Below are 27636 nucleotides of genomic sequence, written 5' to 3' on the forward strand. Positions count from 1 at the left end.
AAAGGTAGGACTTCACCATGGATGTGTTATGTTGCTGTGGCTGTTCAATATGTACATGTATAGGAAGGTGCAGGAGGTAAATGCAAGGGTAATGAGCAGGGGATTGAAGATGGTTAAAGAAAACAGAAAAGTGGGAGGTAAGTCAGTTGTTTGCTGACAACACTGCGCTAGTGGCAGGATCAGAGGGGAGATTAAGGAAGTTAGTGATGGAATTGGTGAAAGTGCGTGAAAGGAGAAAGTTGAAGGTAAATGTGGGTAAAAATAAGGTGATGAGATGTACAGGGGGAAAGGATGTCAGTAATTAGGAAGAAAGTCTTAAAGGAGAGAGGCTTTAGATACTTGGGGTCACGTGTGGTGGGAAAGGGAGGAGTGGAGGTAGATTGAAAGAAGTAAGTGCTTTGGGGGATTAAAAAATGTAATGAGAAATAGATATTTAGGAATGGATACTATGAGGAGACTGTATGATTGAGTGATTAAGCAGACAGCACTGTATGAGGCAGAGACATAGAACATAAGAGAGGAAGTGTTTAAATGTTTTTGAGATGAAATGTCTGAGAAGTAAGGGTTACAAGGTTGGATAGTGAAAAATAGGGAGTGGAGGAGGAGAGTGGGGGTGGAAAAGGAGATGGGAGATAGGGTTGATAACAGAGTATTTGGATGGTTTTGAAACAGAATGAGTGAAGAAAGATTAGTACAAGAAGTGTGGAAGGCAGAGTTGGATGAAGTGAACATGAGGGGACAACCCAGGATGAGATCGATGAATGGGGTAAAAGGGGCATTGAGCAAGCAGGGGATGCCCGTTGAGGAAGGAAGAAGGCAGAAGATAGGGATAAGGGGAGAATGGCTGTGTATAGATGATACTGTGATGCATGGTGGGGGATAGGGTAGATGTGTTCGGGAGTGGTTATGAGTGAATTATATTTTGATGCAGCCAGAATGGATTTCTCCCTGTCTTCACTGTTACTGAATGAAGGGTTGGAGAGGGGGATTGCTGATCAAATGAAGTGGCCTTGCTATGGATGTGCTGTGTCTTGCTGCATTGCTTCTGACCCAGGGCGATGAGCAAGATGCAGAGATGACCAGTCATCCAGGAAGAGCCAAGATGAGAGGGAGGGAGGGAGGGAGGGAGGGGGGGTGAATGGGGGTGGAATGGGTGGGGATGAAGTAGGTGGCTACCTCCATCGTTAGGGACTTTCATGACATGGCAATTTTTTAAGATTTTATGGATTTTTCAGTACTGAATTTTTATAATACAAATATTTATTACTTTTTCAGTTTTTAAGGACCTGTATGAACCCTAAGAGGTCATGGGAAAAATTATGAAAAACCACATGTCTAAAGGATGTGAGGAAATAGTTTTCCATAAACAGTAGATACATGAACATGTGGAATAATTTAGGTGATATATTCCAAGCTTAAGGGGGCCGTTGTGCTCGAAAATTAACTTCGTCAATTATGGTCGGAATTTCGCGAATTTTTAATATGTTATATATACATATACTGAGATGTTCACCACCAATTTTCATATCATTTGGTTGAAAACCAATGAAGTTATTAATAAAAAAAAACATTTTTTGACCAATTAAAAAAATTCTATCTCCTCATCCATTGATTGAACATGCTGAAAAAATACCACAAATGCTCTATAGCAATACCTAAAAAATCATCATAAGATTTTTGGAATTTCCTCTTAGTTTAGGAGAAAGATTTTTTTTTTTTAACCACTATACTACGGGCCAAAATCTTGCGGGCAGCATTAGCTGCCAGACGTACGATGTTTCGTAATAATACTCGCATCATAAAAAATAGTCACTGCTTATATCGATCGTTCTCTCTTTCACCCGTGAATTTTGATAACCATAGAAAATGTGATGAAGACAGTTTAGAGAGTATGTCATTATGCAGGGGCAACTACAATATAAATATAATCAAGATGCCGATATGGCAGCTTCGCGTATCCACTTGCTCCTCATGCCGCCTTCGTAGGCGGCACTGTATGGAAGGGGTTAAAGTGTCATTTTTTTTTTTAAATACAATATATCGACTTCTATCACACAAAAAAAAAAAAAAAAAAAAAAAAAGTTTGCAAATTTATTCAGCTTTCAAAGGATCCAAACCCCATTAAAATCGGCCAAGTAGTTACGGAGGAGATAGAAAAAATGTAGAGAAAAGGGTAGTTTTGAGATATTGAGCTTTGAAGTTCAAAATAAAATTCCCTGCATTTTTTTATATATTTCATTTAGATTTTTTTTCTGCGACAATCTTCATGCATTCTATGTCATTCACATGTTATTATAAAGTGTAGCTGGTACCTGTTCCCCCCTTTTACGAGGTATTAGGAGTTCAGAAGGCGAGAGTTTCAGGAAGTGCCGCCTCCCTCATTGTCGCCAGGTTCGCTTACTAGAAAGCTCCCGGCTGGAAATCAGAGCTGAACGAAGTTTTCTCTTCCTCTTTCTGGTCTTTGGTGTCCCTTTCCGTTCTGTGTCTTTGTCTTGTTCCTCAAGTGCTTTTGTAATGATGGGATTGACTCCAACCAAGTGAGAAAGAAGATTATGTGTCCCTCCAAAGTTATGATCAATGACAGTCGCTCGTGACGAAAAGCACTAGGAGCGTTTTATTTGAAGAGGCACATGATGGTACGTCACGCATGCTCGATGTTTGCGGTGACGTCATTTGAGAAACGAGGATATGAAGGGTAGAGGAGTGTGATAAACGCGCGATCAGCTTTAGTGAGCCCGTGTATGCCCAGCCGCACTGCTATGAGTCATCTCCAGTAATAACCGAGGCAGAAGTACACTCTTTCTCAATAATTTGATTCAGTTTCTTAGCTTTCATGAAACACACGTTTCTTCTTCGAATGTTTAGGCATTCTTGATATGATTATAGCTTCAAATAAAAGTAAATAAAAGTTCTCCAAGGATCGACAATTCGCTTTCTCCCCCTACTCACAATAATTCACTCAGTTCACTCACGAGTGAACTGCTATCCCTGTGTAGGACACATTTCCAGCTAGTCTATATTAGTGAATAACAAAATACATCGCATTTGTGCCATTTTTATTGCAATGAAATAACTTAGTCGAACATATGTGCAGCGAAGGTGAACTGGGAAGTAGGGGGGGGTCAAAAATAGCCATAACTCCTTTATTTTTTGGTATTTCGCTGAAATATTTCAGGACTGGCTTGCCAAAGGCCACTAGATGACAGGGAAATTTTTTTTTCGAATATTTCAATTTTTTCGGAAATTCATCGCGACGCCCCCCTTAAACAATACACGAGTTCAAAACTAAACAAGATAATTGGAAATCAAGGATATAGATTAAGTTGGTACTGTACATGGATTTGAGGTTCGATTTAATAAAAATTTAGAGAATAGGAGATGGGACCCAACAAACCTTGCTCCTTTCCTATTTACAATTAGGTAAATACAATTTACTCCACACTCTGAGCATATACATGAATGCATGCCATATCAAGTTTAACATTAATTATGAATGCTTATCTATGAAGGTAAGACCCCATGAAAACTACATACATTTTTGTGGCATATAAGAAAAAGTTGTTTTTATCAAATCACTTATTATTATTTGACAATTTTTGCTGAAAAATTTATTGACCTAAATATATTAAAAGAACAGTATCAAACAAGGTGTATGGATACTTCTGAATCATATCCTAATAAAACACTGCAATACAACCTTAATTATTTCTCTACAATGTCCTAAAAGTTGGTTGTATTCTAGTATCATGCAAACTCATCTTTCACTTTTCTTTTTTGGATTTGAATGATCTATTTTTTCAGATCAACCGTAGAATCTCCAACCCCGCACACGTGCTGATCCATGGGGATCTGGGGTGCTCAGCCGTCACTCAGGCACACACCATCACTCAGGTCATAACGTTTTTTATTACCTAACCTAACTCTGTCATGATAACATTTTTTTACCTAACCTAATCCAAACAAAGATTAACTTTTTAAGTGCCATTAGGTTAGGTATTAAAAAGCTTTATTATGACCTGAGTGACAGCTGAACACCCCGGATCCCCACAGATCAGCATGCGCGGGGGTGGAAATTCTACAGTTGATCCATTTTTTCCTATGGAATGGCTACATCAGGTTATACTATTAGGTTAGGCATCAATGAACAACCTAAATTTTGTGTTTAATATCAGTGTTTGTGCAACTCTGGAATTCTACAAATTTTCTAACTAAATTATAATAACCCTTGACTAGCTAGAAGAATACACAAAATATGATATAATAATGGCAATATACGAGACACAAAGAAATGCCAGTAAGCCAAAGAGGTATTACTCCACATAAGCACAACTAAGTGATATCTTAGTAAAAAATTAGATATCAATTTTGTAAATTAAAATACATCTACATATCTATTTTTCTTGGTTGAAATCAATAACAAAAAACCTTGTTGAAAGTGATATACTGGTGACAACTCGAACATCGAGCTTTAAGACTAAATATTTTTTATTGTTGTGGAAAATGTTCTAATGTTAGTCTAATAAACTGGTCTAGCTTCTATAGATTTTCTGGTCTTCTTATCCATACCTTCGTGTAGAATCTAGGCTCGGTTGGATAAGAAGACCAGAAAATCTATAGAAGCTGCTTACATCACCACTCATCCGAATATCAACAAACTGGTCTAGTTTTGTCATGACCTCCAAGGACACATACCCCATTTGGCTCGCTGATATCCAAGTCATCGCTAGTATATCATTAATAACTTTTTGTTACCAATTTCCACAAAAAAAAAAAATATATGTTGATGTATTATAATTTACAAAAAATTTATTTTTCTATTATTATATTACTTAGGTGTGCACTTCTTGATATCTATCAACCAGACATAACTAATCTCTACATTCTTTAAGTACTTAATTAGGAATACATCCCCCAGTCACTTCATCAAAGCTAGTATAAGTATGTAACAATGTTATCAGTGACTTCCACTTAGTTCCATACACTTCTATTATTTTGCCTTCGAACTCTAGTCCTTTTCATTGAATTATCAATCCTATTGAACACCTAATTCATTATTTTGACCCACAAGCTCCATATGCTTTCAACTTGCTTTGAATTTCTTCCGCATTTCCTATTTCCCATTTATAATCCTAACTATATTCATAATATTGGGTTTAATCTTTAAATTTGCCAATTCATGGCAAGCTGTTGGCCGACCTGCACTTTTTTTGAAACGCCAATGGTCGAGTTTATTCCTGACAAGTTCCTAAATTTCAATTAAGTCATAATTTCAACTGTGTATTTTTCCATATATTCAATGATACGTCTCCTATTAAGAGACATTTACTGCAACGTTACATTCCATTTCTTGTGTCTAGGTGCAATCTTGGGTAACTTTTCATTATCAACACATACATGATTAGTCTTCTTGTTGCTAGGAAGTCCCATTTTCACAAAAAAAAAATCATATAAGTGGGAACGCAAAACATGTTGAATTTACCTTCACGGCATAATCAATCACCCTTTTACATCCCACAAGCACTCGTAGAGACATTTTGTGAACTTCAGCGTAGCCCACTCTTCTTGGCAACCCTCCTCCGTCGGTGTCGTAATGTGAAGACTTTCGTCAGATGACTTAGATACAGGGGTGCCAGATGTAAACTGCCGAAAGTCGCGAGCTGCAGGACTAAAAGTCGCAAATTTCTGGCTAAAGCAGCCCAATATATAAATATACATACATACATACATACACACACACACACACACACACACATATATATATATATATAATATATATATATATAAATATATATATATATATATATATATATATATATATATATATATATATATATATATATATATATATATTGCAGGAGCTCGCACTTGATGTTGATGGCATTTCTACTTTCAAGAGTTCACTCAGATGATCAATTGTCTGAATAGAAGAATGACATGCTACATATACAGAGACGAATTTCAAATTTACAAGTTTATCTTCTTTCTTTGATAGCACAGACTTGATGCTCATCTTCTTGTCACTTACTTTCGATACATTTTGTTTGTGTTTAAACGACTCACTGTGTTTTTTAAATCCGTTCTGTGAGCTCTCATGTCCGTTCTACAAGCTTTACAACGTGCCTTATTTCCATCCTCTCACTTTCGCTAACCATTTTTCAAACAGGGGATCCTTTAACCAGGCAGACTGAAGCGTTTTCAAGTAGTTTGACCACCTCTTCATTTCTAGATCTGTGGAGCTCACAACATTATGATTCTCACATATAGGATGACTAATCGAATACGTGCATTTCGTACTGAGCCTCTGCGGACCGATCTAGCACGTTGAATATGTTCCTGTTAATTTTCATCCTACGTAGCAGTCTCAAATCGGACTAGGGTTGCCTGGTTGGTTTTACCAAGAAAAAAAACAACAACTGTCGCCAAAAATATGACAAATTATGCCAAAACTACTTCCTGAATGCAGAAATAATCACTACTCTATTAGTCTTCATGAATGCAGAAATAATAACTACCAGTCTTCTCATTAGTAGCCCAATTTACTTCAAAAGTAACCCAAAATGTCGCAAGTCGCAAAACTCAAATTTAAGTCGCGCAGACCTTTCAAAAGTAGCCCAATTTGCGACTTGTAGCCCAATCTGGCAACCGTGCTCAGATATGTAATTTTTGGCAGTCCCTGCCTCCCCATAAGACTCATCATGATGCCGACTACGGTTCGACTTTTAATGGTCCGTCTTTTCATTTCAGTCTTGATCTCTTAGCGTGAATTATTTATACATAGATATTACTACTTGTACAGAATAATTTCGCCTGATAATTGTGAGAGCTGTTGCCATATAATTATTTTTCTTTATATAATTTCCATTAATTCTGATTTGTTTACTGCACCAATTAATTACAACCCGGTAAGATATATACTTTGGCACAGGACTGCAAGCAGACTAATAAGATGTTGCAAACTAAATTCAGTATCCAAATTGCTGTGATGTTATGCTATTTCATCTCATATTTTTGTAAATTTTTGTTAGATCGTGGACAGTCACACTGGGCAGTAACACACCTGCCATCGGGTCGAGATGTATTGTACTTAGCCTCGTCTTGTGGTGCCGGGTCCGCAGAATACAAGTTTATATTCTACAAAAAGGTCTTGACTGTGGATTCTTAATATTTGAATAATTACCATTGTAAAAGATCGTTTTAGTGGCATTTTGTCAATGTTTTAATTTAATCAGTAAATTTAAAATTCAATTTTTATAGTTTCCGACCCGCATGAGGCAGAACATAAAGGGGGGACCACATATAGTCCAGGAAGCAACAATATCCATGGCAACCACAAATTGTATCAGCTGATCAAATGTAAACTTTACAACCATAATAGGAAGATATCAATGTGATAGTTAACAAGCGTTAACACAGTTCTCATCACATTTTAGACCGATTGTCATCATTTAACCAAGTGTACTGGGCGTGAAATCTTAGGAATGACAGAATCCAAGGTGAATGATCTAGGACTATAAGGTGAACGGTTCTTTGAGGTTGTTGTCCGGAGTGGGAATTGCATAAGGAAGTGGTAGTAGACAGTGTTAGAACACAGGTAGTATTAGTTTGCTCAAATCAAAGGGAGCACTTAACATAGGAAGTTCAGTGATTTTGCATAATTAGTAAATGCAGTAAACATATTTCTGTACACACTCCAGTGAATCTTCAATTTGAACACAAGTTGAATCAAGAAAATGTGTAAACATAACCAGTTAAACATGGATGTCTATAGTTTGCCAGGATGTCAGTGAAAGAACTTAACTTAGGGTGTCAAGGGATTATGCAGTACTTAACAAATGCAATGTTTGGATTACTATAGTCTATATAAATTACATTGAATAATGGTACTGCTAGTGCCCCATTTATAGCAGGTTGTACCCAATTGTTGGCTGTCAGTGTATCATACATTATTGTTGTCTATTGTATCTGGAATTAAAGCTGTTACTTTTATCATAAATTAAGTATTTTGTGTTTTGTGCTCACTTTTTGACACTAAAGGCTAAAGACACAGTAAACCTTTCATATACTTTTAATCAATCTTGTATCTATCACAAAGCAACTGGAATGCAAAGTGAAAGTGTGCAATTTGGTATGCCATTTAGGGAAACTGACTTGGCTTCATACAGTAAATGATAAAACTATAACCATAGAAAATTATTGTTTCCATCTCTAACCCTGCTACTCTTGTTACTATGTCAGAAATGATCCCATATGTCAATATAACAATGTTTTTGTTTTATGTATGAGACTCATGAAAATATAGCAAATCATTGCAGTCTACTGTGGGTTCATCTATTTCTAAATGTGTATTCTTCTCAAAATTGGTATAGATTATAGAATTAATCTTTTGAATTTATCGCAATATGAGGATAAATAGTAATCATAAGTAATTTGGGTGGGTGTAAAATGCTGATGATTCTGCTGATGAATTTGCTGATCTCAAACACTATTTTCATTCTTTTCTCATTTCTTTATTTTACGGTATTTTAAAATGAAATTTAAGTATTATATTTCTTAAAACCTTACCTTTCCAATGGTATCAAACGTTTGAAATAGTCCTATGCTGAGGTGGGTGTTTTTGATGAAATATACGAGGCCGTTTTTGCGCATTTTAAACGGTCATTTTGGATTTTGCTGATCTTTTTTCCTAAAGTATTTTTTAAAATCATCTCTTTAATTTTTTAGATTTTGTTGTGAAAATTTAGCATATTATGCTTTAAAACCTTATCTTTCCAAATGTATCAAAACTTTTTAAAAATCCCACAGTTGGTTCTTTTTTATCATATATACGAAGCCGTTTTTAGCGCACTTAAAACGGCCATTTCGAATTTTGCTGATCTTTTTTCCCAAAATATTTCTAATACCATCTTTAGTTTATTTTAGATTTTTTGGTGAGATTTCAGTATATTATTCTTTATAACCTTAATTTTCCAGTAATATAAAATGTTTTTAAAAAATTCTACATTTAATTGGTTATTTTTGGTTGTGTTTATTTTCGTGAATACAACTCATGAGAGATCAAAGGTTGGTGGTGTTTATTTCGGTGAACACAACTCATTGAGATCAAAGGTTGGTAGTGAACACAACTCACTGAGATCAAAGGTTGGTAGTGTTATTTCGGTGAACACAACTTACTGAGATGTGGGATTTTTAAAAAACTTTTGATATCTTTGGAAAGATAAGATTATAAAGAATAATATGCTAAAATTTCACAACAAAATCTTAAAAACTAAAGAAATGATATAAAAATACCTCAGGAAAAAAAGATAAGCAAAATCCTACATGGCCGTTTAAAATGCGCAAAAACGGCTTTGAATATTTCATCAACATGGGACTTTTTCAAAACATTTGATATTGAAAAGGTAAGGTTTCAAAGAACAATATACTAAAATTTCATTTTAAAATAATGACAAATAAAGAAATGAGAAAAGAATGAAAATAGTGTTTGAGATCAGCAAATTCATCAGCAGAATCATCAGCATTTTACACCCACCCAAGTAATTTGGTGTTTTGCATGTAACATTATGTTACAATTGGGTCAAAATTCTGCACAACCAGGCATAGTTGAGTCATTTGCAACCTCTTTAAACATTCCTCAGTTTAAATATTATGAGTTGAACAAAGGAAATATATAAAATTGAATAAGTGCAGGTTGTTTATTATTGATGCTAGGAAGACAAAATTTGACTAACTTTATATCATTTATCATATTGTGAATTAATTGGTTTTTGGCATATATATTTTTAGGTTATTATTATTGGTGCTTGTGACAGGATCAGAGGGGGATTAAAAGAGATAGTGACGGATTTGATTTTGGGGAGATATGCAAGAGAGAAAGTTGAAGGTAAATGTGGGTAAAAGTAAGGTGATGAGATGTACAAGGGGAGAGGATGGCAGTAAGTAGGAAGTGAGTCTTATAGGAGAGAGGCTGGAGGAAGTGGAGAACTTTAGATACTTGGGGCTGCATATGGCAACAAAGGGAGGAGTGTAAGTAGAGGTAGATTGAGAGAAGCAAGTAAGTACCTTGAGGGGTGATTAAAAAATATTATGAGAAATAGACATTTGGGAATGGATGCTATGAGGAGATTGTATGAAGGGGTGATTATGCTGACAGCACTGTATGGGACAGAGACATGGAACATGAGAGAGGAAGAGTTGAAATGTCTGAGAAATATGGTATGGGTTACAAGGTTGGATAGAGTGAAAAATGAGGAGGAGAGTGAGGATGGAAAAGGAATTGGGAGATAGGGTTAATGAAAGAGTATTGGGATGGTTTTGACACACAGAAAGAATGAGTGCAGAAATATTAGTAAAAGAAGTGTGGAAGGCAGAGGTGGATGGAGTGAACATGAGGGGATGATTGAGGATGAGATGGATGGGGTGCCCAAAGGGGCATTGAGCAAGAGGGGAATGTGCTGAGGAAAGAAGGGAGAAGGCAGAAGATAGGGGTGAGTGGAGAATGACTGTGTATTGATGATATTGTTATGAATGGGAGTGTGTGGGGGATGGGCGGGTTAAGGAGTGGTTATATGTGAATGATCTTTTGACACAACCTGAAGGGATTTCTTCCCATCTTCAATGTTTCTGCATGAGGGGACAGAGAGGGTTGGGTGAGGTGGGGGGGGGGCACCAAATAAATGAAGCAGCCTTGCTGCTGATGTGCTGTGTCTTGCTGCATTGCTTCTGACCCAGGATGATGGTCAAGATACAAGTATGACCCATCATCCATGAGGAGCCAAGATGAGAGGGAGGGAGGTGTGGTGTATGAGAGTGGAATGGGTGGGAGAAGAATTATGCCTTTTGACTTTGACTACCTCTCTTGTAAGGGGGAAAAAGCCCTTGGTATATGTATATATGTATTATTATTAGGCCTGGAAAGCAGAGGTGGATGGAGTGAACTTAGGGGATGACAGAGGATGAGATGGATGAAGTGAACTCGAGGGGATGACTAAAGACGAGAAGGGTGGATGGGGTGAAAAGGGCATTGGGCAAGAGGGGAATGTCTATTGAAAAAGGAAGGGAGAAGGCAGGGGATAGGGGTGAGTGGAGAATGGTTGTGCATGGATGATATTTTGACTTGGCTCAAAGGGATTTTTCCCCCATCTCTATTTTCTGCACAAGGAGGGAGACTACTAAATAAAATCAAAGCCCATGGCATAGGAGGAAAAGTGTTTGAATGGATTAGAGCTTGGATTAGTAACAGAAAAGAGCAGGTCACCATAAATGGAATAAAATCTAGGTGGGGCAATGTTACTAGTGGGGTCCCCCAGGGCTTGGTTTTGGGTCCCTTGTTGTTCATTATGTACATAAACAACTTAGACGATGGGATAAATAGTGATGTTAGTAAGTTTGCAGATGACACTAAAATAGGATGCCAAATTAGGTCAGGAGATGATGCAGAGATTCTGCAGGATGATCTTAACAAATTGTTCACATGGTCGGTGAAATGGCAAATGAACTTCAATATCTCTAAGTGTAGTGTGTTAAATGTAGGGCTACACAACCCCGAAAATAGATACAGCTTAGATAACATGCTTTTAGAAAAAACTGAATGCAAGAGAGACTTGGGAGTTCTAGTGAGTCCGGACCTTAAAACCAGGAAACAGTGCATTAGTGCCAGGAATAAAGCTAACAGAGCGTTAGGTTTCATTGCTAGGACCGTAACGAATAGAAGTGCAGAGGTAATTATTAAACTCTATGTAGCAATAGTTAGACCCATCCTTGACTATGCGGTACAGTTTTGGTCTCCGTTCTACAAAATGGACACCAATTTACTAGAATCAGTACAGAGAAGAATGACCAAAATTATATATGGACGCAGAAATTTGCCATACGAAGAGAGGCTGAGGCACCTTAACTTGTACTCTCTGGAAAGACGCAGAGTGCAGGGTGATCTAATAGAAGTGTTCAAGGGTAATGCAAACAAGGTCATCATATTAAAACAACAGGGCAGGACTCGCAGTAATGGGTATAAACTGGACAAATTTACATTTAAGAAGGAAATAGGCAAGAATTGGTTTACTAATAGGGTGATCGACGAATGGAATAACCTTAGTAACCATGTAGTAAGCACTGAAACTATCAGTTGTTTTAAGAAACGATTAGACAACTTTATGGATGGGGATGACAGGTGGTATTGGATACAGAGCTGCCTAGTGTAGGCCTTATGGTCTCTTGCAGTCTCCTTCATTCTTATGTTCTTATAAGTGAAGCAGTCCTGCTGTGGATGTGCTGTGAGTCTGTGAACCAGGTAGTGGGCAGGAGATAAGAATAACCCTTTATCCATGAGGCTAAGATAAGAGGGAAATGGGAGTGGGTGCATATCTTGACTTAGCTACCTCCATTATAAGAAGGAAGAAGCCTGTGGCATATAGATAGATTGCATGTTATTGTGGCAAAGTAGCATGCAGTTGATACTTTCTATATGGGGCACCCCTATGGACCAGAGCCACACATCATTTTGTCTGCGATAGAGGAAGACTGTTCATGGAGAAATTATGACTCTTTTATTGTACTACAACTGTCCCTCCATTATGCTGTCCCCCAACTCCTTGTTACTGTCCTGTACCATTTCTCTGAATATTAATTTCCTTTTTTTGATTACCCTGTGGTGGGGGATAGAATGCTGCCACCAAGTCTTCCCACTTGAGTTGTAAAAGGTGACAAAAAAATGGGACAGGGGTTAGGACTAGGAATCCTGCTACCTGTAGCCCCACAGGGGACATTCCTAAAAATAGTAAAGGCATAAGAAGGTCTAGGAGTTTTCCAACCAGTACCCTAAGGTTTGGGTCTTTTAACCTCTTCAATACGGGCCAAAATCTCGTGGGCAGCATTAGCTGCCAGATGTACGATGTGTCGTAATAATACTTGCATCATAAAATATAGTCACCGCTTATATCGATCGTTCTCTCTTTCACCCGTGAATTTTGATAACCATAGAAAATTTGATGAAGACAGTTTAGAGAGTATGTCATTATGCAGGGGCAACTACAATAAATATAATCAAGATGCCGATATGGCAGCCTCGGGTATCCACTTGCTCCTCATGCCGCCTACGTATGCGGCACCATATGGAAGGGGTTAATGTGTGTGGATGTGGTCCACATGAGAGTAAAAGGGAGGAGATTGGCAGTATGTTTGTGAGAAGAAAGATGGATGTGTTGGCTTTGAGTGAAACTAAACTGAAAGGGAGGGGCGAGTGTGAGTTTGGGAGTGTAGTTTGGAGGTTCTCAGGAGTGAAGAGGGGACGAGGGAGAGAAGGGGTGGCTATACTATTAAGTGAAGAGATAGATAAGTGTGTAGTGGAGTGGAAGGAGGTTTCTTCAAGGTTAATGTGGATGAAGGTGAAGCTGGGAAGGGAGAAGTGGGTTTTTGTAAGTCCGTATGGGCCTGGTAGTGAGAAGAGTGTAGAGGAAAGGGTGGCTTTTGGGTAGATTTAGTGATTGCATAGAGGGATTAGGGAGAAATGTCAATGTAGTTGTATTGGGAGACCTTAATGCTAGGGTAAGAAATGAACTAATAGACGGAGTGATTGGGAGGTATGGAGTTCCAGGTAAAAATTGTAGTGGAGAATTGATGGTGGAGATGTGTCTCAAAAGAGAGTTGATGATAGCAAATACAGTGTTTTGGAAGAAAGTCAAGCATAAGTACACATGGGAGGGTGGCAGATAAAGCATTAATGGACCATATAGTAGTGACCAGGAGTATGGTAGGAAGAGTTAAGGATGTACATGTTCTAAGGGGAGAGAGTGGAGGAATATCAGATCATTTTCTGGTGGAAGTTAAATTGAGAGTGGAGAATAGGTGGAGAAAGAGGAAAAGGGCAGATGATTGTGAGCCACTTAGAGTGAACTGCTTAAATGAGAAAGAAAAGGAGAAGGAATATAAGAAGAAGCTGAGAGAGGAATTGGAGGGAGTGAAGGATAGAGTAGAACTAGGAGTGGAGGAGGAATGGGGTTGGTTCAAGGAGGGAGTCATAAGGTGTGCAAAGATGATGTATGGAACAAGGAGGGCAGGAGGAAATAGAAGGAAGTGTAGTGAGTGGTGGGATGAGGAAGGAAAGAAGAGTGTAGAAGAGAAGAAGCAGGCTTTCATAGATTGGCTAGAAATTAGGATGAGGGAATTGTATTAGAGGTACAAAGTAAAGAGATGGGAAGTTAAGCATAAGATAAAGGAAGCAAAGAGGAGAGCAGATGTGAAATGAGGTAAGAGTATGACAGAAAATGTTGAAAGTAATAAAAAGATGTTTTGGAAAGAAATTAAAAGAGGAAGAGGAGGCGAATCAAGTAGAGAAGAAAAGGTAAAAGGTGCAGATGGAGAGATGATAATGAAAGAGAAGGCAGTGAGAGGAAGGTGGGCAGAGTATTTTAGGGAGTTGCTAAATGTGAAGGAGGATAGGGAGGTAAAGGTAGTTGCAGTGGGAAGCGCTAAGAAAATGAGAGTGATGAGTGAGGAAAATGGAGGAGAAATAAGGAAAGATGAAGTGAAAGCAGCTGTTAAGATGATAAGAGCAGGTAAGGCACCTGGTCTGGATGGATGCCTTGCAGAATGTTTGAAAAAAGGAGGTACAGTGATGGTGCACTGGCTGGTGAGGTTATTTAATGTTTGTTTAAGAGAGGGTAGAGTGGTGGAGGAGTGTCTGTATAGTTCCACTTTACAAGTGTGAGTGTAGTAGTTTCAGAGGGATCAGCTTTTTGAGTGTAGTTGGGAAGGCTTATAGGAGGGTCTTGATTGAGAGGATTAGGAGAGGAACAGAGGGAGTAGTTGGTAAGGAACAGTGTGGTTTTAGGACAGGTAGGGGACGTGTAGATCAGATTTTTGTGTTAAGACAGATATGTGAGAAAGCTATAGGAAAAGGTAAGGATGTTTTTGGGGCTTTTATGTATTTGGAAAAGGCTTATGACAGGGTAGACAGGAAGGCACTGTGGGAGGTACTGCAGATATATGGGATAGGAGGAAAGCTGTTAAGAGCTGTCAAGAGTTTTTATGAGAGTAATAGAGCTTGTGTTAGGATTAGAAATGGAGAGAGTGAATGGTTTGAGGTAAAGGTGGGACTTCGTCAGAGATGTGTTATGTCGCCCTGGCTGTTCAATCTATACGTGGATGGGGTGGTGTGAGAGGTGAATGCAATGGTAGTGGGTCAGGGGTTGGAGTTGGTTAAAGAAAATGGAGAAAAGTGGGAAATAAGCCAGTTGTTTGCTGATGAAACTGCACTTGTAGCAGGAAGTTTAGGAAGTTAATGACAGAGTTTGAGGTGTGTTAACCTCTTCACTCCAGGGCACATCGCACGTCTGGCAGCATTAGCTGCCCGACGTGCGATGTTGCGTCATAATAATCGCATTATAAAAAATAAAGTCAGTGCTCAATCGTTCGTTCTCTTTCACCCATGTATTTTGATAACCATAGGAAATTGATGAAGCCAGTTTAGAGAGAATGAAAATGATGTAAGTACGACTACAATAAATATAATCAAGATGGTGACGTCGGGATCATCGAGTACCCACTTGCTCCTCATGCCGCCTACGTAGGCGTCACCATATGGAAGTGGTTAAAGAAGGAAGCTGAAGATAAATGTGGGTAAAATAAGGTGATGAAATGTACAAAGGGAGAGAGTGGCAGCAGGCTGGAAGTGAGCATTAAGGGAGAGAGACTGGAGGAAGTGGGTAGTTTTAGATACTTGGGTGCAGATGTGGCAGGAAAGGGAGGGGTGGGGGTGGAGGTAGAATGTAGCTTGAGAGAAGCGAGTAAATGCCTTGATGGATTAAAAAGTGTAATGAGAAATAGACATCTGGGAATAGATGCTAAGAGGAGGTTATATGAAGGAGTGATTGTGCCAACAGCACTGTATGGGGCAGAAACATGGAACATAAGAGAGGAAGAGAAAGGAGTTTGAATGTGTTTGAGATGAGGTGTCTTAGAAGTATGATGGGGGTTACTAGGCTGGGTAGAGTGAGAAATGAGGAGGAGAACAGGGGTGGAAAGGGAGTTGTTGTTGTTGTCGTTCCCTAGACTGTCTGTCCGAGCAGTCCCGTCTCCCCAAGGAATGCCACTGCCGAAACTGGGTTTTCCCACAAATCCTTTATAGAGTGTATGTTGTGTTGTTTGTGTGCATGATTGTGTATAATGCAGTCTTCCATTATGTGTTGTATGGTATGGGGTGAAGTGTTACATCCTGGGCAGCTGTTCACAATGCGGTCATCCAGCCTCTTCTGGTAGCTTAGAAGTGCTGGGTGGTGGCTGCACCGCAGTCTGGCCAGGTGGACTCTGTCCTTTTGTGGGAGAGAGGATTCAGAAGGGTGGATATCAGGGGGTCTGGCATGCAGCAGTGTGTTGTCTTTCAGTGTGTTAATGGAGCGGTGAGTGATATGATTATGAATATGTTTCTGGAGGCTGTTATTTGGTGGTTGTGGAGGAAGAGAAGAGAGTATCTGTGCATGATAAAGGTCTTTGGGTGTTGTTTTAATGTTTCTTGGTGTGTGTGGGTGTTCTGCTATGTAGTGTAGCGGGTGTGATGTGTTTGTGGTGGCTGTGGCAAGTGTTTGTGTGCCTCTCATGTCGAGGTGGTCCTTGACTTTGAGGACTTTTGTTTCATGGTGTAAATGGTCTGTAGGTGTTGTATTTGTGCAGCCTGTAATTGTTTTTAGGGCTTTGTTTTGTATGATTTGAAGGGTGTTGTGGTGTGTCTCACTGAGATTAGGAGCCCATGCAGGACTTGCATAATTCATCACTGAGCGTATGCATTGTTTGTATATTGTTATATTAGTTTCTTTGTTTTGTCCAAATGTTGTTCCAGTGATTGATTTAAGTGCGTTAAGTCTAGGTGTGCATTTGTTTTTTATGTTTGTGATGTGTTGTTTGAAAGACATGGATATATCGTATGTTACACCAAGAATTTTCGGTGTGTTTGTGTGTGGTATTAGAGTGTTGTTGATGTAGAGATGAGGTATGTATTTGTGTTCTTTTGTCCAGTTGGTGAGAAGTATTGCTGTAGATTTGGTTGGAGCTATTTTGAGTCTGTTTGTGATGAACCATGTGTTGAGTGTATCAAGGTATGGCTGGATTATTTCTGCAGTTTTGTCTGTGTTACGATGTGTGCATGTGATTGTTATGTCATCTGCGTAGGAAGAGATTTGTATTTCTGAGGTGTCTGGTGTGGGTAAGTCATGCATGTATAGATTAAATAGTGTGGGGGATAGAACTGAGCCCTGTGGTACCCCATTCTTAATGTTTCTGATGTGCGATGATTGGCCATTATATGACACGTAAGCATTTCTACCTGCCAGATAATTGGCCAGCCATCTTTTGGTGCTATTGTGCATGTCTGTGTTATATATTTTATTTGTTAGGATGTGGCGGGGGATAGCATCAAAAGCTTTACTAATGTCTAATGTAATAAGAAGTGTTCTGTGGTGGGGCCTATCTGAATTGATGCCATCTAAAATTCTTTGTGTGAGGTTTATCAGAAGAGTGTTTGTGGAGTGTAGTGGCCTAAAACCGTGTTGTGAGTCAGCAAGGGGAATATGTGGTGTGACAAGTTGAAGTATTAGGCGTTCAATGACTTTAGAGGGGGTGCAGAGAAGTGTGATAGGGCTGTGCGATGTTGGGATTGTTGGGTCTTTGTTCGGTTTTGGAATGGTGATTATTTTACCACGCTTCCAGATGTCGGGTGTAGTGTTGTGTGAATAGCTGTAGTTTGCAATGTTTGTGAGTGCGTGTATACCTTGTGGTCCAATGTGTTTTAGGTGGATGTTGCTTATGTTATCAGGGCCACAGGCAGATGAGTGCTTGAGATTATGTATTGTGTGTTTTGTCTGACTGTGTATGAAGGGTGTATAGTCTGAGTCTGTGGGAAAGTCTTTCTTACGTCGAATGGTGCGTTGGTCGTCAGGATGAGAAGTGAGATGGCTTGTCTGTGCAAAATGAATTATGAGTGCGTTTACTTGTTTTCTGATTGAGGGTAGATTATCTGTTGTTGTGATTATAGCTGCATGGGAGCATGTAGTGTTACTGTTGGATAGTGTAATGCTGTTGAGTGTTTTATACAATTTGCTGGTGTTTGTTTTGTGATCAAGTGTATTGATAAAGTTTTGCCAATTTTGTGTTTTTTGTTCGTGTATTTTATTGGCAATCATAGTGTTTAGTGTTTGTATTTGGTCTGCTATGTTTTGAGGGATAGGTGTGGGGGTATTGTGTTTAAGTGTGTCACATTGTCTGATGAGGCCTTGGATTTCTGGTGTGAAGTTGGGGTTGTGTGATTTTCTGTTGCCTCTAGGTATGTATCTCTTGTCTGCGTTTTGTATGATTGTATTAAAAGTGCGCACAGCATTGTTTATGTTTGTGATTGGTATACTGTTAAGGGGGTACGCAACACCTGGAGGTCATTTTCTAAACTATTTAGAGTAAAGAGCTGAAACTTCTCAGGTAAATAGGTATCCATGTTGCCTACATTTTAGGTGAAACAGAATGATGTATGTACACATGTACATATGTACACATGTACACATGTACGTATACCAGTAGCAACATTTAAAAGTGCACAGCACCATAATACATGGACCAATTTGTTTTATATTTTGGCTATGATTAGTCAGTAGGCACACCTAGGGCCGGTCATTGAGTAATTGAACAATTTCCTTTATACTTTTGCATACAGGCATTTCAATTTTAATGTCCGGCAAAAATCGTGAAAAATAATTTTTTTTTGGTCTTGTTTCCATTATTACTCCGAACTCTTTCAAAATATTCGAACGATCGGCCCTAGCAGTTACTAAAAGTAATATTCCCTGTAAGTTTCATTTAAATCTGATGTATTTTAGATTTTTTATGATTAAAAAAAAGTAAAAAAAATATCGAATGGAGATATGGCAACTTGAAATATAAATATATCTGTACCTTGCTTATAGTTTCACCAATTTGACTGATTTTTTCATGGCTTAATTCTTATTATATAATGAGTAAGTACAGTAAAAATTATCGACATATTTTAATTATAAGTACTTTAAATACTGAAAAACTAAAGTATAAGTATATCACAGTAGTGACGATGCACAGACGACACCATCATATAATTTGCTTTCTTGCACCTTTGGCAGTTTCTTCATATGAAACCTCACAGCTGAGGGTCTTCAGGGTATCTAAATCATTGGAAAGAGGTTTATTTTCCAGCAGTGGGCGCCTTCTCTTTCCTCATCAGATTCCCCTCACCAATCTATGTTGGTAGGGCACCCCCTCTAGCATCATATGATGTCCCTTCTTCTCTCTTCTTTCTCTCTTCTTCCTGTATAGCCTTGATATTTTTCCTCTTGCTTTCTTCTTTGGATTTAATCTTCCTCTTTGAATTGTTTAGTCTAATGTTGTCCTTTACCTCTGTCACTGTCACAGAGGTGCAGGTGAGGGCAGTGGTGGAGTGAGAGGTGGTGAGGTCTTGGCTAGTCGTCTTTGACTGCTTGCCATCTTTAACTGCTGTTTTTTGTCATTGTGGATGTTCTTTTGTTCTTTTTGCTACCCATGATGACTGTACTAAAGAGTAATATGTACTAGCTAAAGTAATAGATTGCAATGAGAGCTCATGAGACATGCGCACTTTTCCTTTCAGAGCTAGCCGGTAACTGACGCTTAGCTTCGCTCAAAGTTGGCAAAACTTCTCCCTCCACCTTCCTCCCTTCCCCTCCACCATCGCACTGGCCATTGAAGCACTGGGCGAGCGTAAATTCAATCAAATTTCAATGTTATTTGATGCGCCTGAAGGTCCTAAATGGCACGCCTCTCTCTAGTGTGGATTGCGCCTTTAACTCTGTCCCTTTAAACCTCACCCAAGACCTTTAAATTGCGCGCGGCTGGAAAATTATTTGTTGGGATTTATTTCTAAATAGTATACGAACATTTTGAACACAGTTTTGAAAAATGCCATATCTTGACCAAATTCACCCCCCCAGGTGTCGCGTACCCCCTTAAGTTTCAAAATGTTGTTATGTCTCTTTAGTAAAAGCTTCCCAGTTACAAAGGATTACAAAGGCGGAGCATGCCGACAGGAGACCTTTTGATCCATATCTAGGTCGGATGCGAAAAAAAAATCATATTAATAATAAAACAATAAATAAAAACTATAATAATGTAATTAACAAATAAAATACATAAATAAATGTATAGGTATAGTTAAATAATAAACAAACGGGTAAATAGTAAATAATAATAAATTGACATATAACTAATAATAAATGAAAATCAGACAGACAAATGATAACAAAACAAAAACAAATAATATAAGATAAATCATAATCATTACAGCATCTTACTTAGGTATTTATCTAAATGATTCTTAAAGCTTCGAACTGAACTACATTGCACTACCTGTGCAGGAAGTTTATTCCATTCATTAACTACACAGTTGGCAAAGTTGTTTCTACCTACTTCCAAATTGAATCTATTTCCGGACAGTTTGAGACCATTGTTTCTTGTCTGATTCTCATTCAATGTGAAAATTTTGTCACTTTTGATGTTGTCAATTCCCTTTAAAATCTTAAAGACCTGTATCAAGTCACCTCTGAGTCTACGCTTTTTTAGGGAAAACAGATTCATGTGTTTTAGTCGATTTTCGTATGATTTATTTTTGATATTTGGAATCAGTTTTGTGGCTCACCGTTGTACTTTTTCCAGTCTGTCAATGTCTTTAATGAGATTCGGTGACCATATGGAAACAGCATATTCCAAATGTGGACGAACTAACGATTTATATAGCTTGTTAATGAGTGATGGACTTTTGAAATCAAAAGATCGCACAATCAGTCCCAGAATCTTATTTGCTTTCTCAGAGGCTGAAATACACTGTTTGGATGATTTGAGGTCGTTACTGATAATTACGCCAAGATCTTTTTCACTATCCACTTTTGTTAACGAATTTCCAAGTAACTTGTAATTGTACTTACTGTTATTTTTACCTATGTGCATTACCTTCATTTACTTGTGTTAAATTTCATTAGCCACTTTTCAGACCATTGCTGTAATTTATCTAAATCTTCTTGAATATCTAATTGGTTTGAGTGATCATTTGCCACTCCGCACAGTTTTGTATCATCAGCAAATTTGGAAACAGTAGATTTTAGTCCATGGTCTATATCATATATACTATGAATAGAAGTGGCCCAAGAACGGAACCCTGAGGAACTCCACTTGCAACACTTTTCCATCCAGAAGTTTTTCCATTTAAAACAACTCTCTGTTTTCGACCATTCAACCAATTACTAGTCCAACCTAATAGGCTACCACTTATTCTGTGTAAAGCTAATTTAGTAAGTAGTCTTTCGTGTGGGACGGTATCAAAAGCTTTTGCAAAGTCTAGATATATTAAATCTATATTGTTTCTTTTGTCATAATTCGAGATAACTGTGTTGTAGAATTCAAGTAAGTTAGTCACGCAAGAACATTTCCGTCTGAAACCATGCTGGCTATCATTTATCAAACGGTTACTTTCTAAATGATGTTCAATAGCTCTCTTGTAATTGGTGTAAGTGTGTCTGTGGCCAACTGGGGTGCATCTTGTTTTGGTGATGATGATTGGAAGGTGGTCAGAACCAAGGGTTCCGACCACTCTCCATGATGTTGTTGGGGTTAGGCAGGGGGAGCAGAAGGTGATATCAGGAGAGGAGGGAGTGTAGAGGGCTTGGTGTGGGATATGTGTATGATTATGTGTGTTGTTCATGATAGTCAATGAGTCAAACTGAGTCTGTATATCAAGCCCTCTGTCTGTGTCAGGGTTATCGACATACCAGGCAGATGACTTGGCGTTGAAGTCACCACCCATGATCAGGTTGGGGATTGAGGCTAGTTGGCTAAATTGAGGCCTGAAGGTGTTTGGAACTGTGGGGGATGATTGGGGGGGAATGTACATGTTAACTATTGTCAGTGTTGATTTGTTGCCTGTGCGGATTCGAATGGATTGGATTTCTGTTGTGTTATCTGTGGTAGGGAGGAAAATTTTGGTTGTGGCACTTGTGTCCACAAAACAGATGGAGTGGTGGATCAGGGTGATGAGTCCACTGCCATTGCCGTCAGTCCGGTCTTGTCTGATGGTGGTGTAATTATGAAATGATGGTGTTTTGTGTGAGTGTCTTAGTTTTGTTTCTTGTATAATTGCAATGTGTATGTTGTGTTGTTTAAGAAAGTGTTCGAATTAATGTTTTTTCGTGTTAATACCGTCAATGTTGTGTTGTAATATGCTGATGTTGTGTGTTTTGTATGTGTTGTATGTTGCCTTTAGGGGTTGAGGTTGGGGTGTTAGTGGGGAAGGTATAGGATCTGGGTTAGAGGGGGGGAAAGGAGAGATTGGGGACAAAGGAAGAGGAGTACTGATCGGGGGTAAGGGCAAAGGGGAATTGGGATTGGGTAAGGGCAAAGGGGAATTGGGATTGGGGAAGGGTGCTGGCTGTGGTTGGGAAGGTGGGAGTGGGGTTACTGGAGGGCAGGTAGAACATGTCCAAGTGTTTATGTATTGGTTTGTGTCAGCAAGTGTTGTAATTTACAAGTGAGGTGGGCCCAGTTTTTGCACATATTGCACTGAACTGAGCCCTTTGTCTGTCTGCTCGAAGTAATAGGTTTAGAGCATGTTGGGCATGTGTATTTTGTGGTGGGCCCAGGATTGCTCTCTACATCTCCGGCTAAAAGTAGAAGTAGAGGGGTGATCGCCGGAAAATCACCCCTCGGTGCAGAAAAAATGTAACATTGCATGTTGGGAAAAAGGATTGTGGTACTCCCCAAGGCAGGCGTAGCTCCTCTTGGGGATCAGTGCCACCTGCGTAGAGCTGATGGCCAAGGGTGGTTGCTGCTGTTTGGCCCCCAACTCTTGGGGTTGGGGGGTGGTCCCACGACGTAGACGCTGGAGCTCCAGGACCTGGAAAGGGAGTTGGCAGATAGGGTTGATGAAAGAGTATTAGGATGGTTTGGACACATGGAAAGAATGAGTGAAGAAAGATTAGTAAAAGAGGTGTGGAAGACAGAGGTGGAAGGAGTGAATATGAGGGGGCATCCTAGGATGAGATGGATGGATGGGGTAAAAGGGGCATTACAAAAGAGAGGAAAGATGGGAGAGGACAAAAGATAGGGGTGAATGGAGAATGGTTGTATATGGATGATGCTGTGATGCATGAGGGGGTGGGGGATCAGGGTGAGGGAGTATGTATGAGAAATAAATTGACGCAGCCCGAAGGGATTTCTCCCCATCTTTTCCTTTACTGCATGAGGGGACGGAGAGGGAGGTTGCTGAATTAATGAAGTAGCTTTGCTCTGGAAGTGCTGTGTCTTGCAACAATTCTTCTGACCCAGGGCAGTGGACAGGATACAGGGATGACCCGTCATCCAGGAGGTGCTAAGGTGAGAGAGAGGGAGGAGGGTGGAGGGGAGTGGAGTATATACGGGATGGAATAAGTGGGAGTGGTTTCTATGCCTTTTTCTTTTTGGCTACCTCCCGTGTAAGGGGGAAAAGAGCCTTTGGTATATGTATGTATGTATGTATGTTATTATCATTATTAATGCTATTCTTATTATCATTACCACTAGTATTATCAGTTCTCAAATATTTTTGTCTTTATGGATAGTATCACTGTACTGAAAAATATATTTCTTGGTGTTGGTTTAAAGGTGGTGAGGAACCTCCATCAGGAAATGCATATCTGAGGCTGAAGCTGTAACCTTTGCTCTGTGCTTGGACTGATGGGACAGGTAACAGTCACTACTGGGAATTGAAGAAAAGTGTGGAATTCAAACCCTCAACTACGTAAATGCAAGATCAGCACACTCCAATTACACCATCAGCACACTACATGTATTGTTTAGCTAGTTAGAAATGGACATGTTTGGGAGTAAAGTTATTTTTTGCTTTAGGAGTATTGATGTGTCATGCTAGAAGGTTTTTATGCTGTGGAACAATTATGGTATAGAAAGGAGTTCTGTCTCCTATAGAAAGAGTTGGAAAGGTAATATTAGTATTGTATTTCATTGGCAACCAGCATGCCTATCCTTGGAGACAATATCATTCCAAAGAGATGGTGTCATAAAGGTAGTAAATTAGAGCTAAAAGCACATTGAATAATGACTGCATGAAACATATACATACACCAAAAAGATTTATTCCCCCATAAAAGGGAGGTAGCCAGTCAAGGTACACCCACCCCAACCCATCCCACTCCCATCCATCACCCATTTGCTTCCCTTCCATCATAGCTCCATGTGGATTTCTCCCTGCCCACTACTCAGGTGTACATGTGTGTTTGTGGTATGAGGGTGTTATTCATAAAAAGGCATGGTATGTATTTCTATTTTGCTGTCCAGTTGGTGAAAAATGTAGCTGTGAATTTGGGTGGGGCTATTTTGAGTGAACCTGGTGTTGAGTGTGTTGAGATGAGGCTGTAGTATTTCTGCAGCTCTGTCTGCATAGTGGTGTGTGTATGTAATTGTTATGTCATCTACATAGGAAGACACATTTCTGGGGTATGGGGCATGGGTATATCATGCATGTATAGATTAAAGAGTGTGGGAGACAGGACAGAGCCCTGAGGTACTCCATTACTAAAACTTCTGGTGTGCAATGATTGGCCATTATATGACACATAGGCATTTCCACCTTCCAAATAACTGGCCAGCCATCTTTTGGTATTATTGTGCATGTCTGCATTGTATATTTTGTTTGTGAGATTGTGTCAGGGTATAGTGTCAAAAGCTTTACTGATGTCTAGTGTTATAAGAACTGTTCTGTGTAGGGGCTTATCTAATCTAAATTTATGCTGTCAGAAACTCTTTGTGTAAGATCTGTTAGAAAAGTGTATGTGGAGTGTCATGGTCTAAAACAGTGTTGTGATTTGGCAAGGGGAATATATGGTGTGATGAGTTGTAGTAGGACACAATCTATGACTTTGGACAGGGTGCAGAGAAGTGTGACTGGACAGTGTGATACAGGAATCGTTGGGTTTTCATTAGCTTTGGGGATTGTGATCATTTTGCCATGCCTCCAGATCTTGGGTTTACTGTTATGTGAATAGCTGTAGTTTCCAGTGTTGGTGAGTGCATGTATTCTGTGTGGTCTGAGATGTTTTAGGTAGATGTTACTTATATTGTCAGGTCCACTGGCAGATGAGTGCTTGAAAATATGGATTACATGTTTCATCTGGCTGTCTATGAAGGGTGTGTAATCTGGGTCTGTGGTGAAGTCTTTCATACATCAGATGATGCAACGATCATCAGGGTGAGGGATGAAATGGCTTGTCTGTGCAAATTTACTTATGAGAGTGCTTGCATGTTGTCTGTGTGAGGGTAAGTTAACTATTGTTTTGGTTGTAGCTATGTGAGGACATGTTGTATTTTACGGGGAGGGGAGCTATGGTCGTGGTGTCCCATCTTCATATCTCATTTTATCTAGCCTGTTTTTGAATTCGTGTGTTGTTTTTGCACACACCACATTTTCATCTAACTTGTTTCAAAAGTTTATTACCCTGTGGGGAAAGCTGTTCCTTTTCAGGTCTCTTCTATAATTGTCTTTTATTATTTTCTTTCCATGTCCTCTTGTATCTCTACTATCCCATTTTATTAGATCTTCTCTATCAATAATTTCTATGCCTTTCATGATTCTATAAATAATTATCAAGTCCTCTCTCTCTCTTCTTTGCTCTCATGTCTATAGCTCAAGTTTTGCCAGCATCTCCTCATATGATAGTTCTAAGAGCGTTGGTGCCAGTTTCATAATTGCTCTTTGTATTTTTTCAAGTTTTATTATACAGTTTTTTGTACTCAGTCACCACGTCGTCGCTGCATACTCCAATTTTGGTCTTATCAAAGTGACTAGTATTTTCTTCACCATTTCTTTGTCCAGGTATGTAAATGCCACTTTGATTGTTCTTATTAGATTATAAGTTCCACCAAAAATTTTGTTCATATGTTTCTCAGGGGACATATTATTCATAATAATGACTAACAGGTCCTTCTCATCTTCAACTTTTTTAATTTCTTCCTCTCCCAATTTATATGATCCCACTATTCTTTTTTTGCTTCTTCCAAATTCCATTATACTACACTTCTTAATATTGAATTCCATCTCCCACTTCCTACTCCATTCCCATACTTTATTGAGATCACTCTACAGCGACTCACAATCTTAAAAAGTGTTCACTTTTTTCAACAGTTTTGCATTGTCCGCAAAGAAGCTCATATAACTTTCAATTCCTTTATCCATATCAAGAGAAGAAGCGAACATTCACAGATTGGTTACAAAAGAGGACGGGGGAGTCATATGAGACGTACAAAGAAAAGAAAAGAGAAGTAAAGCAAAAGGTAAAGGAGGCAAAGAGGAGAGCAGATGTGAAATGGGGTAGGAGTATGACAGAAAATTTTGAAAGTAATAAAAAGATGTTTTGGAAAGAAATTAAGAGAGGAAGAGGAGGCGAATCAAGTAGAGAAGAAAAGGTAAAAGGTACAGATGGAGAGATGATAATGGAAGAGATGGCAGTAAGGGGAAGATGGGCAGAATATTTTAGGGAGTTGCTAAATGTGAAGGAGGATAGGGAAGGGAAGATAGCTGCAGTGGGAAATGCGAAGAAAATGAGAGTGATGAGTGAGGAGAATGGAGGAGAAATAAGGAAGGATGAGGTAAAGGCAGTTGTAAAGATGATGAAAGCAGGTAAGGCACCTGGTCTGGATGGATGCCATGCAGAATGTCTGAAAAAGGGAGGTTCAGTGATGGTGGACTGGTTGGTGAGGTTATTTAATGTTTGCTGGAGAGAGGGTAGAGTACCGGAGGACTGGAGAAGTGCCTGTATAGTTCCTCTTTACAAGGGAAAAGGGGACAAGTGTGAATGTAGTAGTTTCAGAGGGATTAGCCTGTTAAGTGTAGTAGGGAAGGCTTATGGGAGGATCTTAATTGAGAGGATTAGGAGAGGAACAGAAGGAGTAATTGGTGAGGAACAGTGTGGATTTAGGACAGGTAGAGGTTGTGTAGATCAGATCTTTGTGGTAAGACAGATATGTGAGAAAGCTATAGGAAAGGGGAAGGATGTTTTTTGGGCTTTTATGGATCTGGAAAAGGCTTATGATAGGGTAGACAGAAAGGCACTGTGGGAGGTTATGCAGATATATGGGATAGGAGGAAAGCTTCTGGGAGCTGTCAAGAGTTTTTATGAGAGTAGTAGAGCTTGTGTCAGGATTAGAAATGGAGAGAGTGAGTGGTTTGAAGTAAAGGTGGGACTTCGTCAAGGATGCGTTATGTCACCCTGGCTGTTCAACTTATACATGGATGGGGTGGTGCGAGAGGTGAATGCTAGGGTAGTGGGTCAGGGATTGGAGATGGTTAAAGAAAATGGAGAAAAGTGGGAGGTGAGCCAGCTGTTGTTTGCGGACGACACTGCGCTTGTGGCAGGGGCAGAGGAGGGATTGAGGAAGCTGGTGGCAGAGTTTGGGAGAGTATGTGATAGAAGAAAGCTAAAGATAAATGTAGGTAAAAGTAAGGTGATGAGATGTACAAGGGGTGAAAGTGGCAGTAGACTGGAAGTGAACATTAAGGGAGAGCGACTGGAGGAAGTGGATAGTTTTAGATACTTGGGTGCAAGTGTAGCAGGAAAAGGT

The 27636-nt window shown here is 39.2% G+C and overlaps 2 protein-coding genes across 11 annotated transcripts in view; one reads left to right on the forward strand and one right to left on the reverse strand.

Moving 5' to 3' along the window:
* The window catches only part of Etfb (Electron transfer flavoprotein beta subunit), a 46955-nt gene extending 41303 nt beyond the window's left edge, over window positions 1-5652 (reverse strand). For both annotated transcript variants that reach the window (XM_076187445.1, XM_076187446.1), the window contains exon 1: window positions 5480-5652. In XM_076187445.1, coding sequence (XP_076043560.1) covers window positions 5480-5533 — 54 coding nt within the window. In that variant the 5' untranslated portion in view covers window positions 5534-5652. The remainder of the gene's footprint in view (window positions 1-5479) is intronic.
* A 1037-nt stretch (window positions 5653-6689) lies between these two features.
* PTPMT1 (protein tyrosine phosphatase, mitochondrial 1) overlaps window positions 6690-27636 on the forward strand; it is a 108084-nt gene continuing 87137 nt past the window's right edge. For 3 of the 9 annotated variants that reach the window (XM_076187449.1, XM_076187450.1, XM_076187458.1), the window contains exon 1: window positions 6932-7141. In XM_076187449.1, the coding sequence (XP_076043564.1) occupies window positions 6947-7141 (195 nt within the window). In that variant the 5' untranslated portion in view covers window positions 6932-6946. Of the gene's footprint in view, window positions 6726-6931; window positions 7142-7281; window positions 7494-23296; window positions 23401-23667; window positions 23749-27636 lie in introns of those variants that run through there. The other 6 variants (XM_076187455.1, XM_076187453.1, XM_076187454.1 and 3 more) reach the window with 5 other exon arrangements.

The sequence above is a fragment of the Oratosquilla oratoria genome, chromosome 6 (genome assembly GCF_046742065.1).
Source record: "Oratosquilla oratoria isolate Oo_2021 chromosome 6, ASM4674206v1, whole genome shotgun sequence".
Lineage (NCBI taxonomy): Eukaryota > Metazoa > Arthropoda > Malacostraca > Stomatopoda > Squillidae > Oratosquilla > Oratosquilla oratoria.